At 42.6% G+C, this 18,208-nt stretch overlaps 1 protein-coding gene across 1 annotated transcript in view; it reads left to right on the forward strand.

Annotated features, from left to right (window-relative positions):
* CTNND2 (catenin delta 2) overlaps positions 1 to 18,208 on the forward strand; it is a 1,052,580-nt gene that overhangs the window by 796,801 nt on the left and 237,571 nt on the right. Inside the window, exon 11 of the mRNA XM_061129708.1 lies at positions 12,419 to 12,632. Coding sequence (XP_060985691.1) covers positions 12,419 to 12,632 — 214 coding nt within the window. The remainder of the gene's footprint in view (positions 1 to 12,418; positions 12,633 to 18,208) is intronic.

An 18,208-nucleotide genomic window follows, 5' to 3' on the forward strand; every position in this document is an offset into this window, starting at 1 on the left:
TATCATTGAATCACTCGTATTTCAACATGCCACGTTGCAGACGAATTTCCCTGGTAACAGATTTCTTTGTGTTCAAGAGAAACACGAGGGGAAATGAGCTTGACGTGTTCCGGTTTGTGAATTCTCAAAAGAGCCGGTCACAGTGGTTGAACCTGAAGGATGGGGAGCTCTGAGTGGTGGGACGTACAGTTCTGCCTTTTACTCGGCGTCGGGGAACCTGCACGTCCACTCTGACTCTGGGCGCAGAGCTAGCTGGAGAATTAGGAAATGGGTTTCTCCGGTTACCTTGTTGATGCACAGAGACCGCTCGCAAAATAAGAAGATCACACTTAATTTAAACAAACGATGAGAGATGCAGGGAATCGAGCATGCCTGTTACACGCTATACATGGCCAGAAAAGGAGTCAGAAGGTGTTTGGTAACCAGGATATACCTCTGCGTAATCCATAAGGCCTTTCTGATGCTATCACGTTAATTCTCTGGCCTCATCGCCAAAACGTCCTATGCACCCTCTGCTCAAAAAGCATGAGCGGGTCTACAGATCGTAGCTCGTCAGCTTTTTCTTGTTCATGTGGTTTTTCTGTGCAAGCCCCCTGCCTGGCCCTTCGTCTGAATCCCAGCACTTCTGTGTTCTGCCTCTGGGAGGCGTTGTCTGCAGACACATGCTCCTCTCCTCGCCTCCCATACACCTCACCTCCCACTGCTGAGCCCTCTTCATGGCCATCATCCATCCATGTAAGCTGCAGGAATCCTAGGCTATTGGCTACAGAAACTTGCCACGAGCGTGTAGGTGTGCGTTAGTCACTCAGGTGTGTCTGACTCTGCAACCCCCACGGACTGTAGCCCCCCTGGCTCCTCTGTCTATGGAATTCTCCAGGCCAGATTACAGGAGTGGGTTGCCACTTCGTCGTCCAGGGGATCTTCCTATTCCAGGGACTGAACTGTCTCCTGCATTGCAGGTGGATTCTTCACATCTGAGCCACCAGGGAAGCCCCCTGCAAGCATCCCATTCCCTTAAAGTCAGTGATTTAAAAATATTCTGACTTCATCAAGTGTCCAAGTCTGATCATAAAATAAAAGTTATAATATAATAGGCACCCCCCCCCCATCTTCGGGTAAATTTAAGGGCCAAGAAGATGTACCACCATCTAACACAATGATGCCTGCTCTTCGCCTACAACCCTACCGTAGCTTGTCACCCACTTCATAAGTGTGGACTTCCCCCAAGCATTTTAGAATTTAGCCATGCTTTGCACTGTACAGGACTCTCCAGGGAAGCTGGTTTCATGCCCTTCCCAATCTCCTTGGGAAGTGGAGTGGGGGGATTACTTCTGGAAGAAGTAACAGCTGCATTGATTTTCAGAAATTTAAAACTGGCAAACTATACAGTGTAACAGTCTTCAAATAAACTCATTAGGTCAACATCATTCCCATCTTCTTCAGTGTACATCCAATACCCTAACCAGAAGCCCCCAGATCCTGCCCTGGAGTGACACCACCCAGCTGCCTCCCCAGGCTCATCTCTCCTCCTCTCTACTCCAGCCACGCTGGCCTCCTTGCCCCTCCTTGAGGATCCTCCATCACTCCCTCACGTTTCTGGTCTCTGCCCAGATGTTTCCTGCTCATGGTACCCTGATCGGCCCTGTTCAATGCCTTCCTGCATGCTCTATCCTCTTTCTCTTTCTCTGTCTTCTAGATGGTTCTTATCACCAGGGAAGACGTGGGTTTTGAGGGGCTTAAAGTTTCTGCAATTTGATGGGTCTTCTTTAAGAATCAAGATCATAACTAGAAAATTGCTTGGTCCAACTTGAGGTAAAGCTGCCTCTGTATTTCACTACTGACATGATCCCATACCTTCTTTGCTGGTTTCTTTAATTTCTGATTCCTCTGCAGACGTGTGGGCTACAGTAGGGTTGAAGGGAAAGAGTAGGCATCAGTGTGTTACATGGTGGTGCATCTTCTTGTACCCAAAATTTGGAGGTAGAAATTTACCCAAATATTGGGGGGATTGTTACCTCCGAGTCCAGCACCTGAACACACTATGCATTCCATAACCATTAGTCAAAGGGGACTGTCCAGTCTGTACAACTATTGAAACTTTGGGCACAATGTTTGTGGGCTTCCTATTTTCACATTCTGAGATCTTTTGACAATCTTTAACTAGTTGTTATACATCTGCTTTACGCAGGTGTGTGTTTTCAACATTTATGTACATTCATCTAAAATTCTCTTTTGAGATGCTGAACAGTGTCTGAATTTAGCACTGTCACTCACAATATGTTGAATTCAGTTCAGTTTGGAACAGAACAAGGGAGACTTTTATTGGAGGCATTCTTTGTAATTGTCACTCCCTAGTGATTTTGTGATATTGTACCCTGTATCTGCGAGGACAGCTCAGAACTTATGTCAGGTAATGTAAACCCTTAGGCATATTTGGAACAAGTTGAATGTGTCCGAATGGTGTCTTTAGAAAAGAAATGGGTGGAATCACTTAAAACTCTCGCTTGTTAAAAAAAAAAAAGAAAAGAGGGGGCCTTTCCTGAGTGCTTTTGCAGAATAATGTTGAAACTCACAGCTATTCTGAGTGCCCAGGAGTGTTTGTGGAGGGCGTCGGCTCCCAGCCTCCAGATGGACAGCTCTGAGACCCCTTTGACCTCCTACCCGTTTCACTGGTGGCTGCAAAGTTTTCAGTAGAGAACCCCACTGCCAGCTTTTCGTCCATTTAGACTATTTCATTCTGCTGTTGGGGAACGTCTAGGAAACTTCTCTGCTCATGATCGCAGTTAACAAGAGGGGAATTCTAAGGGCCAAGGACCCTGGTATATGTAATTTATTTGCAATGATTCAGGTGTTCTTTTTTTCCTCTTAAAGTGTCCTGTAAAATATATTGCTGAGTATAGTAATGATTCACATTCAAACCAAAAGAAAGGGGTTTACCCTCTTGCCTTTATCTCTTTAAATGATAGGATCATGATGGTGATGAGAATGTGAAAGTTCAAACTGCTCTAAAATAGATCTTTTCAGAGATTTTGATGCAAAATAGTGTTCTTTAACCGGAGATATGAACCTTTCACTAATATGTAACTAGTACAATATTGGCTACTTCTCTTAAAATTGAGGGTAGTAGAAAAGGAAAAAACTGTTCAGATTCCCCCCTTCCAGATGTTCATTTTGTTATCTTCTCATGCGGTTCCTCTTAGATGGTCTTTAGGTAAAGTTCAGTGGGGCAGGAGCTGGACTTGGAAATATGCCCAGAGTGACAAAAAGAGTAGGGATATGGGGCCCTTTTGGATTAGAAAAATAAGGTAATTAAATAACAGTAATGATGTATTTATAGATTTCTTTATCCATTCCATATCAGTTTAAAAACCCAAAGAACTTTGTGCTAGACACAGAGATAAAATCAAAATGCCTACATATCCCTCACTGTAGCGCGAGTGGCATCTGGGAAAATCTACATGAAGCTAGAACCTTCTGGTTATATGTTTTGACACTGGTCACATTTTTAATGTTTATTAGAGCTAATTTGTTAATAAAACCAAATCATAGTCCTTCTCTCTTTCTGCCTAATAATTCTGTTTTAGAAAAAAAATAAATTCTCTTTTTCCAAGAACTGGTATCACCTCAAAATTGTTTGAATGCCTTTTTTTCCTGGTCCGTTAAGTTACTATAACAGGAAAAACTATTGCATTTCTGTTCTTTTTAAAATATAGGCTAATTAAATCATTGTACTTGCCCTGGAAATATATCTAGCAAAATATCACACTTTGATATTACTTTTGATGCAACAATAATGATGCAACACACTTGGATGCTACTTTTCACATGACCAGTGTAATTCACACAGTTCCCTTTAGAACAAGCATATCCCGTATAATCTTAGTAGTTGTATATTAAAGTGGAATAATGACATATTTGACAATATTGTTTATACACAATGAAATTGATGAAGTTATATCTCTGAATTGTATGCCTTTCACTGATTGTATCATATGTTGTACGAGTGTATTATTAAGTCGTATATTGACCAGGCAATAAGTCAGTTAAGAAGATCCTTTAACAAGTTGATACAGTGGGTAGTTCCTTGGCAGATCATATTTATTGAGCTCATTGTTAAGCAATTCATATTTGAGATTTCATTTAACGCTGAAAACAACCCTATGAGACCGGTTCACATTTTGTTTGTTTTGAAGACATTTAAGTAACTTGACACCAGGGACACAGATTTTATGAGGAGGAGGATTGATTTGAACCCACTTGCTCCAGCTTCAAAGTCAGCACCATCAAACACTGACATAGACCCTCTTTCTAAAACATATAATGAAACACAGTCCATCTTGGTTTATCTCTTGAATGGAGAAAGTAGATCATTTCCTACAACTGTAGAGAGACAGGTATTTTCTCTCAAAATTCTCAAAAATAGTTTCTATCATAAGACTAAGCAAGATATTGGCCTTGAAGAATTGTATTTCTGTTTTACTCAAAGGCAAGTACATGTCCATGCATCAACTCAAATTATACACAAACCCTGCTTGTTTAGCTAACTGTAATATAAAGACCAGGGGTGGAGCTCATTGAGGTTAAATATGTATTTATATTTTACAAACTGACAACCTTGTCATTTCTGGCGAGGTTCAGTTACATCTGGTTAAGCCTCTGGTTTCAGGTCCACAAACTTTGCATCTTCCAGTAGCTTTTTAAGTAGAGAAAGTTAATTTTTCTATGTCATAAGGAATATTAAACAACTGTATCTATTAATTTTTTTTTCTAGCCAACACCATTGAAAATAATAGTTAATCAGAATTTTACCGAAGTCACGAAGTCCACAGGACTTGTTTTTAGTCAGCTTTCTATAAACCTGTTCTTAGACATGATGACTTGATCATAAATGTCGAGAGCCAGAGAAGTTACTGTGTTGGTTGTCCTGCAGACTAGTATTTAAATTTACTTTGCATCTCAGATTCAGCTTAGTTTCTCTTAGCACTAAACCAGAAGCACAAGTGGCGCTAGTGGGTAAAGAACCCGCCAGCCAATACAGGAGACATCAGAGACTTGGGTTCCATCCCTGGGTCCAGAAGATCCCCTGGAGAAGGGCATGGCAACCCACTCCAGAATTCTTGCCTGGAGAATCCCATGGACAGAGGAGCCTGGCAGGCTACAATCCATGGGGTCACAGAGAGTCAGACACAACTGAAGCGACTTAGCATGCGCACAGAAGCCCAAAGATCCGTCCATTTTGCTTCCAATGGACTAGACTCCAGAGAGGCAGAGAAATGTATGACCAGGTCCTGACCTGTTGCAGGTCCTTATCTCACCAACTAGTAGGTTAATAAAAGGCTACTCCAGTCTCTTTTAATTCTGGCTCCAAATTCCTATCCCTTTTACATGCAGAGTAGGTGAGCAATTTCTTTTGTTGCCATGAACACTTAGAACCCATGTTCTCAGGGTCTTGGAATCCTCAAAGCAATTTTTTCTTTTTAAATTTATTTATTTTTAATTGGAGGATAATTGCTCTACCCTGTTATGTTGGTTTCTGGCATACATCCACATGAATCAACCATAGGTATGTTGGCTAAAAAAGATGCCCAACTTGAGAGTTGTGTAGTAAGTTTGATTTGGGGCAAAATGAGGACTCTAGCCCTGGAGACAGCACTCAAGTAGCTGAGAGAGACTGCTCCAAAGAGGCAGTGGGGGAAGGTCAATCTCTAAGTGACCTTAGATATTTTGGTGATTTTGGTGAAGGGGAAGTTCAATGCCATCACGTGCTTACTTTACAAAAGGTTTTCTGCTAGTCATAAGGAGCTGATGTCACCATGAAGGGATTTCGTGCTTTTCTGGATAGGAAGAGATGCAGGGATGGGGATCCTGAAATCAGTTCCCAAAAATATCCAACTATCTAAAGACCTGTTCCATCAGATGCCCTGGAGCGCAGAGAGCCTCACTCCACCCTGAAGTCCCTCAGGGGCTGGTGAAGGTGGCAGCTGCAGCAGCGTGGGGTGCGGTTCAGTCTGCACAGAGGCGCTTGTCGTTGTAGTTCAGTCGCCACAATGCTCTTGGCAAGTGCCCATTTGTAGTGGCCAGGTATACACATGTCCTCTCCTCCTGACCCTCCCTCCCCGCCCACCCCATCCCACCTCTCTAGGTTGTCACGGGCACCAAGGCTCACCAGGCTGAGCTCCTTGCATCACACAGGAAATTCCCATTAACTGTCCTGTTTACACGCCGTAACGTGTATATTTCAGTGCTCGCCCCTCCCTCTGCTTCCCGCGCTGTGCCCAGAAGTCTGTTCTCTTTGTCTATGTCTCCTTCCTTGCCCATTTTTCTATATCCCATATATATGTAATATGTATGAAATATATGTATATATATAAAACAAATATGATAACTTTTTTTTCTTTCTGAATCACTTCACTTTGTGTAAGAGGCTCTAGATTCATCCCGTTCTAGTGAGTTGAATGAACCTACAGCTTGTTACACAGAGGGAAGTAATTCAGAAAGCAACTTTTAAAAGTCTTTTTCTCCATGAAGACAGGTACCTCCCATGAGGAATTCTGTCCCCTGTTAACTTTTCAACCCCTTATACATCATCATCATGATTAAAGTTTTATGAAGCCTGTCATGAATGTACAACCACTGCTTTACTTGGATGTTTTCTAAGTCATTCATTGATGATGATACCAATGTAATGATAATAGCTAATTCATTTGGTAAATATAGTTTATTCTCAATAAATGCAGATAATGCTCAGAGTACTAGATCCATTAAATGGTGAGGCCTCATTTTTCTTGCAACGAGTGATGTTGTGTTACTTGCATTTTCCTTGTATTTAATTTAATTGCCCAACCATTTGTTGAATTAAAAGTGTTGTATATATTCTGTCTCGTCTTGGAAGGGCAAGGAAGAAAACCACATCTGACTCCTGGATGATGTTTAGATAATTGTAGGCCCCAAGTTAAGTTCAAAAACTCTTTAAACAGTGGATTGTGTAGCAAAAGTGTATAAGCTCTTTTCATTCTTCCCTGGTGCAAACTGAGTGAACTTTTACTGATTCTTTGCACATGCATCCCAGTTTTCATCCCCAAGAGACTATCTACATTAGGCTTAAGAAGGTTCTCTTTGTAAACAACCTAAAATGACAGACAGCAGGGTATAGTTTTGCTTCGTTTGATTGGTTGATTCATTTTTGTTTCCTCTGTGTATAGGGTTCATCAGCTCCCATCTTCCTTACTTCTTATACACTGCTCTCTCCATCTAAATTCCTGAAGTCACAGCTAAGCAGAAAAATAAATGTGAATGATTGACATAGGAACTAAAGTGGACTGTGTATCAAAGAATTGTTTACTAAAACAAATTTAACATTGTCTAATTAGGTTGTATATGAAAAGCACTTCCCAGTCATTTCCTGTCAAGTTCAGGGAAAGTGGGAAATGAGATCTGTTCAGTCCAGATCCAGTTCAAGCTATTGTTGACCTATATGTATTTCATTATTGATAGTTTTTTTTTTGTTTTAATAGTTTATATTAATGTAAGTAAATTGGAATCACACAGTCAGAATGAAAAGAGAAAGAAGCCCAACATTAAGAGACAACTGCGGTCTCGCAGGGGCTTCCCTGGGGGCTCAGCAGTAACAAACCTGCCTGCCAATGTAGGAGAGGCGCAGGGGATGTGGGTTGGATCCCTGGGTCACGAAGATCCTCTGGAGGAGGGCGTGGCAACCCACTCTAGTATTCTTGCCTGGAGAATCCCTTGGAGAGAGGAGCCTGGCTGGCTACAGTCCATGGGTTGCAAAGAATCGGGATACGACCGAGCAACTAAACATGCACGTGCAGTCTAGTATTGACAGAATGGCCAAGATGCAGATCACTGACAGCTCCAAGTGATGGTGAGTGTGTGGAGCGACAGAAACTCTCATTCAAATGCAGAATGATACAGACACTTTGGAAGACCATTCGGTGGTTTCTTACAAAACTAAACATCTTCTCACTGTACAACCTAGCAACAGCTCTCCTTGGTATTTACCCAGAGAAGATGAAAATTTATGTCCACACAGAAATTCACACACAGATAGCAGCTTTTACAGCAACTTTCTTCCTAATTGCCAAAACTCAGAAGCAACCAACGTGTCTTTTAGTAGGTGAGTAGATCAATATGTTACATCTAGATGGTAAAATACTGTTCATTACTAAAAAGAAATGAGCTGTCAAGCTATGAAAAGACATGGAGGAATCTTAAATGCGTGGACTGGGTGAAAGAAGCCAGTCTGAAAAAAAGCTACTTACTGGATGATCCCAACTCTGTGACATTCTGGAAAAGGCAAAACCATGGACACCATAAAAAGGTCAGCGATTTCTCCAGAGATTAGGGAAGAGGGGTGATGGGGGTAGGGATGAGCAGGCAGAGCAAAGAGGACTTTTAGGGCAGTGAAATTATTCTATGTGATGCTGTAATGGTAGACACATGTTATACTTTTGTCAAGACCTATACAACACCCAAGAGTGAACCCTAATGTAAACTGCGTACTTCGGGTGATAATGGTGTGTCGGTGTAGGTTCACAGGTTTTAACAGATGTGTATCTCTTGTGGGGATGGTGATAATGGAGGAGGCTGTGCCTGTGTAAGGACAGTGGTATATGGGAAACCTCTGTTCTTTCTGCCAGATTTTGTTGTGAACATAAAACTGCTTTAAAGGTATACCATCTTTCTAAAAATATTTTTTAAAAAGAGAAGGAAACCAATAAATGATAAGCACTGTAGCATTCTTTCATTCATCTGATAAATAATTTTTGGCTCACTACCATATGACTGGCATCCTTCTAGTGGATTTGATATTCTTATATCTCATGCTTATTGGATATAATATTATACAGTATTTTGTTAACTTTGTTTCAGTCATATTAAACCTGGATTCCCTTTAAGATTTGACTTGTGAGAAATTCTGCATAATGATGAAGGGAGGAAAAAGAAAGGGTACATTGGTCTCAAATGATACTGTGTGGACCCAAACCAGGGCCTCACCTGGTTGGATGTGAAGTGACTGATGGGGAGAATTAAAGAAAAATAGATCGCTGGCCATTTAGTGAGAGAGGAGATAAAGGTGCCTTTTCAAAGAAGAGACTTTCCCCTGATCATCTTTTGAAAAGAGTTGTACTGTCTTAATGTTTGCAGTGGGTTTATTTGGAGCCTTATGAGAGTTTAAGGTTGGAAACAAGAAGAAACTAGAAAAACTGGATGCCGGGACAAGTGGAGGGGAGGGAGGACCCAGGAGAAAAGCAGAAGGGAAGTGAAGAAGGTGGCATGCAGACCTGTCCACCCCACCCAGAGGTCCTGCAGGGAAGGAAGACCCTGCAAGAAAATTGAAAGTCTGCCCCGTGGCTCCTTTTCTGGTCCTGCTGGGAGTGGAGTGCATGTAGGGGGGAGGCAGAACCAAGTACCATCACATTTCACATGTGTGAACGTCAACTCTGACTGACGTTTGGCTTCAGAAAACTGAAGTAGGGCTCTCTCTTATTAGATAATATTCAACCCTGAGAAAAGATGGGTTTTGTTTTCTGTTTTTTTTAGTGTTGATGATCCAGTGACCCTCAAAATAAGAGCAAATGAAAAAGTTTATCATCTCACTTGTGTTGCTCTAAATAGATTAAAATAAAATTGAAGATATCATTATATATTTGGATATATGGCATTAATTAGGGTCACATTGAAAACATCATTGTCTCATGATACCATTAAGAATTGCTATTGCCCTCACTTTGAATTCATTTTCCCTTTTAAATCTTTGGAATAATATTTTGATAGCTTAATTCATGAAGTTATATGAATGGGAAATAAGGAATCTTAACTATGACATACAGACTAGCTAAGGTAGAGAGAAAGATAGGTTTACTACTGTTTGCTTTATGCTTAAGCAATCAATGAATTGTATGAATGGCTCTATTACCTCTTTTACAATAGCTTCATCATTATTAAAAGAGTTAAACCTAGATAATTTGTAAAGTACACACATTCAAAGACACACATATCAATAAAATGACATTCGTAGTTTAACCTTTTCATACAAATGTGAATAAATGGGTGTTTTAAAGCTCAGATGTATGTATGGGACATATGTATATAGTGATAGATTTCATCTCTCTTAAAATCTATAAATATTTATCAGATGAATGGAAAGCCAAGCAGGACCAGGGTAAAACTGTAAGTTGGGGAAAGTTGTTTTTTTTGAACTTTTCTTAGTTTTTTTCTGATTGACCCAGTGATCCTTTTAGCCACTTCTCCCCATGCTGGCGCCGCCGCAGACTGTAGGGCACCTCAGGGACATAAGTACCTGTCTCTGCAACCCTGACCCCTCTGCGGCAGAGGCAGGGGGGCGGGGGAGGGTGGCAGGTGTGTGGTCGTCTCCTCTGTCCTTGGTCCTGATCTCACTGGCGGTGTAATTCCCACACTTGTGTTTTCTAAGTTAGGAACTTCGAGTCCATGGATTCTGGGAGGATTTCAGCTTTCTCTGTTTTCATTTGGGTAAATGGATAAAAATAACTCCTCCAGGCATATTGTGGATCATGAGATGGTCCATCTTGTGTGTGAGATGCCTGCCTTCATTTTTTGTAAACTGGTTTCAAAAGAGATGCATTGGCCCCTTGGAGACATTCTGAGATGTTCACAAGTTTGTTTTGTTTTTTCAAGGAAGAATATTATTCCCTCTTTAAAAGCTGATATCAGCTCACCTGACAAAGAAATGCTGCTGTAACAAGTAATACATGCTCCCCCCGCCATTTATTCAGATACTTATCACGCTTCTATTATGTGCCTGGCATTACACTTGGCCTAGGATGGGGATCTATCAATGAACAAAGCAAAGAGACTTGCCTTCCAAGAATGTACGTTCTCGCAGAAGGCAGGCAATCACAAGAAACATAATAAAGAAGTTAGGGCCCAGCAGGACTATGAGCGATTCTGTAATAGATTAAGGTGAAAAAAGCCTGCCAGGTTAGGGACGTGGTGTGGTTCAGATGGCAATTTTAAATAGTGTGGTTGGAGTAGCCTTGTAGACAACATGGCATTTGAGAAGCTTTGAACGAGTCCCAGGGATCTAGCCCTGTGTCCCTGCTCATCTGTGGGATGAATGAGTTTTTTATAATCAGAAAACTAAGTAGGAGGACTTCCCTGCTGGTCCAGCGGCTAAGACTCCATGCTTCCACTGCAGGGGGCATGAGTTTGCTCGCTGGTCAGGAAACTAAGGCCCCCCCCCCCCCACATGCTGCTTGGTGAAGCCAAAAATTAAAAAAAGAAAGAAAGCCAAATAGGAAAAGTGCCAGATTATATTCATTCATGCCAAATTAGAACTCTTTGACCCTTAAGGGATACTGAAGTTATAAAAGAAAAGAATTTAAGTGAGTTGTATATATTCTTTTTCCAAATGCAGCAATATTCAAATACAGCTCTGCCAATGAAAACTCCATGAAATGGTCCATATGTTAACTAGACAGTTTGTTTGCAGTTCAGATTTTAAAACGGGTCTAGAAATTAGACAAGGGGCTTCCCAGGAAGCGATAGTGGTAAAGAACCCGCCTGACAATGCAGGAGACATAAAAGACATAGGTTCAGGCCCTGGGTTGGGAAGATCCCCTGAAGGAGGGAATGGCAACCTGCTGCAGTATTCTTGCCTGGAGAATCCCATGGACAGAGGAGCCTGGCGGCTACAGTCTATGGGGTCCCAAACAGTTGGACATGACTCAGCCACTTAGAGCCTTAGCAGCAGCAGCCGAGAGAAGACCCATCTAGAAACATATTGCAAAGTTTTCTCTTCGTTTACTCATTAAAACATTTTCTTTGATTAGAAAACCACCCAGATTAAATGTTATTTTTTTGTTATTAGTCAAATGCCCAAGTTAGCAGAACATACTTTGGTCCTAGTGTGTAGACAAAGTGTCATTGTGAGTGATGTCCTTATTTTCCAGGTCTTCTCAGATGAATAGCCTTGTATGACTTCTGCTTTCTCATTTGGCTTCTGGTTCCTTGGAAAGGTTGGGAGCATCTCCCTATTCCACATAATTTTCACATTGGTACTTCAGTCCTGCAGCCCTTTAAGACAGTGGTTACGTTTCATAAGTCTTAGGAGTGAGATCCTTTTGCCCGTCTGACTGCTTCACACCCTGAGTATGTAGCATATTTTTATAGAGAGAACACCCATTAGGAGGTTAAAATCATCATTTCAAAATTCTATGACTTGAAATGCATTTGAATTTTTATCAGGAGGGTATGAAAATAAGTAAAAGCAATAGAATCTAAAGAGAAGAATAATTTGTTTTCTTTTCAGTTTGCAAAAGGCCTTCTGTTCAGTGCAGTGAGTTGTAGCAATGACCTCATATGAAAAACCCACTGGGATTTAAGTAGTAAAACCTTCCTCTCTCCTTCGCTTCCCCAGATCAGGAGACAAGGGGGCATCCAGCTCCTGGTGGACCTGCTGGACCATCGGATGACTGAAGTCCACCGAAGTGCCTGTGGCGCCTTGAGAAACCTGGTGTACGGGAAGGCCAATGACGACAACAAAATCGCCCTGAAGAACTGCGGTGGGATCCCAGCCCTGGTGAGGCTGCTCCGCAAGACCACCGACTTGGAGATCCGGGAGTTGGTCACAGGTCAGAATTCTTAGTAACGGCATGGCTGACGCTCTCGATGAAGTTCCCATCATCCTGCACGGTAGCCAAGTGTTATGTCCAAGGGCTAATCACACCAGCCATCCTGGGAATAAATATTTGCATGTTTGCAAATGACAGACTTAAGTAAAAGGGTATCAGATGTCATGCTGGTAGATGGGTCATGTTAAATAATTAGCACCCAATAAACATGACCCTCCTAAGATTTTTTGACTGCCTTTCAGTCTTTGTCACTTGGTTAAGTACTGACATCTTAACATACCCCTGAATCATCATTAGAATGACATTAATCATAAGTGGTGAAAGGCCAAGGCATTGAGTTATTGGTAATAAGGTAGATAATACTGTGTTTAGCAGCAGAAAGCTTATTGTCCTTAGCAGTTAATTTCTTGAATAAAATATTGGTGGTTAGTAAAAGCCCCAATTTATATAATATTACAGGTTAAGCAGTTTTCTTTCTAAAGTGATCATGAGAAAAAGCCTTATCCAAGAGCATAGGACTTTTGAGTTTCAAGAAATGAACATAATTATGATAACTACACTACCTCATAAAGCCATGGGATTCATCCATGAGATTATGTAAAGCCTTTAACACATACCTTCATGGAATACATATGGACATAGGAAACATTAGTCGTTTACTATTGCCTCTCACTTTTAAATGTGAAGTTTTACTTGTTGAGGGGACTAAGGATATTGGCGACCTCAGTATGGAATTTCACGTCATTCTTCTCATTATACTGGGTTGGCCAAAAAGTTCTTCCAGGTTTTTATATATTGAGTTTTATGTATATTCTGTAAGATGTTACAGAAAAACTTGAACAAACTTTTTGGCCTTCCTGGTATGTAGTGTATATATGTTATGTATGCAGTATGCATACTGCTGTTGCTCTTCTTTGGGATATTTCACTTTTGGTTCATGTTTCGTTTCCTTTTCTTTGGATTGTTCTTTATCTAAGTGGTAGATTGTCTTTGTGGGGGGAAAAAGTGTTGTGAAGGGTTGTCATGTTATAATAGTGGTGTTTCACACTGAGCTAACATGGGGTGACATGGTTGGGGAAGGACAAACTCCTGTTGCACATATTATGCACACATTTTTACTCCTTCAAGCAGGAGGATTTGTCAGGTGGATTGCAAGACGGATTCTCAAAAAAGGATCTTTTAAGTACCCACAGTTCCACTGACCTTCTGTCTTGACGCTAAAATTTTCCTGAAACTATGCTCATAAGCATATGTGCACTTGTTCATTTAAGAAAATACATTACCGAAGTTAGAGTCATAAATATTTGTTCATTCTTGGGTCAAGACTCCCAGCTTCAGCATATTGTCTTTATTAGCATCCTTTAACATCATGGGCACATCTACTTTATGTTCTTAGTTAAATTAGAACTAGACGGTCATATTTTTTTCCTTCTGTTTTTTCTTTTCCTTTTCTTTTGTTTTGTCTTTCTCTAAGTGGAAGATTGTCCTTGTGGGGGGAAAAAATGTTGTGAACGGTTGTTGTGTTATGACAGTACTCTTTCACACTGAACTAACATGGGGTCACGTGATCAGAGAAGGACAAACTCCTTTTGCACATATTATGATGTGTAGGATAGTTTGGGGTGGGTTAAAAACTAAAAATACAACCTGCCGTTATAGTTATTAACACTTGGCTTTGTTTTCTTTAAAAAAGAAATTTACTTATTTGGCTGTGTCAAGTCTTTGCCATGGGTATCTTTAGTTGCAGCATGTGGGATCCAGTTCTCTGACCACAGGCTGAACTTGCATCCCTGCATTGGGAGGGCAGAGTCTTAGCCCCTGGACCACCAGGGAAGTCCCACCTGCCCTGTCATGAATTGTGTTTCAGCTGGAAATGCCTGTAAGAGAAAGAACTCAATGTGGATGCCTCTGTGCCTTACGACCAAGCTAGTGGATGTATGTTGCTGCTAAGCTGCTTCAGTCCTGTCCGACTCTTAGTGACCCTACGGACTGTAGCCCGCCAGGCTCCTCTGTCCATGGGATTCTCCAGGCAAGAATACTGGAGTGGGTTGCCATGCTCTCCTCCAGGGGATCTTCCTGACCCAAGGATAGAACTTGTGTCTCTTACATCTCCTGGACTGGCAGGCAGGTTCTTTACCACTAGCACCACCTGGGAAGCCCAGTGGATGTATGAGGCCAACACAACCAAGGGAGCACCCTCCTGCGTACCTGCGCTTTCAGTTCATGATTTGAAAAGAATTGGATTTAACTAAAATTTGAATTTGCTCCAACACAAATCCCTTACCTAGAAGCACTCTCTGTGGTGGCTTCACTCATTGCCAAAGAAACTCAGCTCCATGGAGAAGGGTGAAGTGACTGATGGCTTCAGTCAGAAAGGATACGCAGCCGTGTGCAGTCCCATGAGACCGTCCACCGCAGCACGCCCTGTGCTCCTAGGGATGCTTGAAGCCGCCATGCAGGACAGGACGGCTGGCTACTCCTGAGTCTTCAGCACTGCTTCTGAAGATGCTGGATGTCACCCATTGTGTGCCCCTGAGCAACATCCAGAATTGCTATGTGAGCTCCATTTGAAAACATCAAGGCAGAAAAATTCTTCAGAATGTCAGCACATTTCCCCTCCTGGTGAAGTTTTGACTGTAAGAAAGATGGTGCATGTGTTACACAGAGAGAACAGATGCCTTATTCTGCCCCTTTTTGAGAAGAACAGGAGTTTGCACCCACTGTCATATCATAACCCACTGTTTCTTCAGCAGCATGAGCTGGTGGCCCAGACTGTCTCCTGGAAGAAGTGCTGTCTTCTGCCATGACACTGTCCAAGCATTAGAGCCAAATGGATTCAGGATGGCAATGGTTGCTTCTAGAATAGATGTTCTCTGTCTTCCCAGAGGTGAGCTTCCCAGGTGGTGCTAGTGTTAAAGAACCCGCCTGCCAGTGCAGGAGACATAAGAGACGCACGTTCGATCCGTGGGTTAGGAAGTTCCCTTGGAGAAGGGAAGGCAACCCACTCCAGTATTCTTGTCTGGAGAATCCCATGGACAGGGGAGCCTCACAGGCTGCATACAGTCCATGGGGTCACACAGAGTTGGACACAACTGAAGTGACTTAGCACACACTCACATCTTTCCAGAGTCAGGGCCTTATTGTACCTGGCTGAACTTCAGGCTTGAGTTTCACTGTTTTCAAAGAAAAATGTGTTGTTGAAATATTTAGACTTGCGGAAGCTCCTGGTTTCTGGGGTTGCTATGGTGGATACTACTGAGAAACAAGAAACACTTGGCCAAGTTACCACTTGAGAAAAACATCTAGGAGAGCACCCCACGTGGAAGGAATTGCTGCTGCACCCAGTCAGTAGTAACAAAGCCTTCTAAATGTCCACACTGGCTGACACCTGAGGGCGCCCGGAGGCCTGCAAGACTCCTTGAGCTCTATTTAGACAGAGCATCCAGATGCAGATCAGGCCAAAGCTAACTTCACTGCCTGAAGCAAAAGTCAAATAAGGCAAATAAATTCCGCTCCAAGAGGCTTAGAGACTCATGTTCCTCTTCAGCACCAGCCATGGTCAGTTGCCAAAGTGAGCTATGAAAGCTACGGTTCTGTTGGCTCCTGCAGAGCTATGCAAATCCGGGATTTTAGTAGGCCTCATGCAGAGAGCTGACTCATTGGAAAAGACCCTGATGCTGGGAAAGATTGAGGGCAGGAGGAGAAAGGAGGGAAAGAAGATGACATGGTTGGATGGCATCAGTGACTCTATAGACATGTGTTTGAGCAAACCCTGGGAGATAGTGAAGGACAGGGAAGCCTGGCGTGCTACAGTCCGTGGGGTTGCAAAGAGTCGGACACGACTTAGTGACTGAACAATAACAACCCAGTTTAACTTCAGGGTCATCCAACCCTCTGTTTCTCTTACGTTATTCTCTGCCTTCTGAGAGTCCTGGACCCGGCCTCTGTGCACTGTTGTTGAACAGAACATCAGACACAGAGTCTTGGGTGAGATAGAAAAGAATAGCACTATAGGTTTGCCAGGCAAAGGGGGACAAAGAGGGCTCCTACCCTCAAAAATTGTGTGGCCTAACCTGGGAGGATTCCATGAGGAGTCAAGGGCAAAGTTGCTGTTGAGATGTGGGTGTGTGCACTTCTTCAGAGACAGATATTCTCTCGATGAGCTTCTCTGATTCCTTCAGTTGGCTTCAGGTGGTCTTCTCTGAAATAAAGAATGCTGACATCTTTCATTTATTGGGGATTTAGTTCTTCATGGCAAATAGATGGGGAAACAGTGACAGACTTTTTTGGGGGCGGGCTCCAAAATCACTGCACATGGTGACAGCAGCCATGAAATTAAAAGACACTTGCTCCTTGGAAGAAAAGCTATGACCCAGACAGCATATTAAAAAGCAGAGACATTACTTTGCCAACAAAGGTCTCTCTAGTCAAGGCTGTGGTTTTTCCAGCAGTCATGTATGGATGTGAGAATTGGACTTTAAAAAAAAGTTGAGCACAGAAGAATTGATGCTTTTGAACTGTGGTGTTGGAGAAGACTCTTGAGAGTCCCTTGGACTGCAGGGAGATCCAACCAGTCCATCCTAAAGGAGATCAGGCCAGGGTGTTCATTGGAAGGACTGATGTTGAAGCTGAAACCCCAATACTTTGGTCACCTATCGCGAAGAACAGACTCATTTGAAAAGACCCTGATGCTGGGAAAGATTGAGGGCAGGAGGAGAAGGGGACGACAGAGGATGAGATGGTTGGATGGCATCACCGAATCAGTGGACATGAGTTTGAGTAAACTCCGGGAGTTGGTGATGGACAGGGAAGCCTGGCATGCTGTGGTTCATGGGGTCGCAGAGTCGGACAGGACTGAGCAACTGAACTGACTGACTAGTTCTCTAAAGAACTCAGAAGATACTGTTATGTGCATCCCTTGAGGTGGAAGGAGGACCCTGCCCCAAGGCTGCACTATTCTTTCTTGGTTTCCCCTCTCTGATCTCTGATCCCCTCCCTTCCCTAATTAGCAATTGTTTGAATCTGCACTTGGAGACTCAGGAAGGTCGTGGAGGCTGGAGTCTGTTCCCTACAAACAAGGAATGCGAGACACAGAAAGGCGTCTGTGCCCAAAAACCCCACAGGGTCCTGTTCAGTGTCCATCTTTGTCCGAGTTTGATGAGCTTTTTACTCCAATCAGCTTTTCTGGGTGAGTCCAGGCCCTTCACTCACTCCTTAGTCACTCATTTCTCAAATGCATTTGGATTTCTGTACGTGTTGGGTGTGTGCTAAGCCTTGGATATCTGCACACACAGGCTTGGCAGTCAGCGGACTCACCACGCACAGCTTCTGCTGGTGGCCTCTGTGATGGTTGGGGTCCCTATTGTCAATTGTAACACTCTGGCATCGCTGGCTGCTGACTCTAAAAGAGATGTCCCTGGCAAATGTGTTGATGGTTTAGAAACTTAACTAGACAAGCAGAAAAAGAGATGATGGCTGGAAGAGTGGAGTAGAGAGTAATAAGTGAAAAGGATCATTTCATTTCCATTGTCACAAGGACACTTCACAAAACCTTTTTGGAATGAGGTTAGGTACTT

The sequence above is a fragment of the Dama dama genome, chromosome 25 (assembly GCF_033118175.1).
Source record: "Dama dama isolate Ldn47 chromosome 25, ASM3311817v1, whole genome shotgun sequence".
NCBI classification, from domain to species: Eukaryota; Metazoa; Chordata; class Mammalia; order Artiodactyla; family Cervidae; genus Dama; species Dama dama.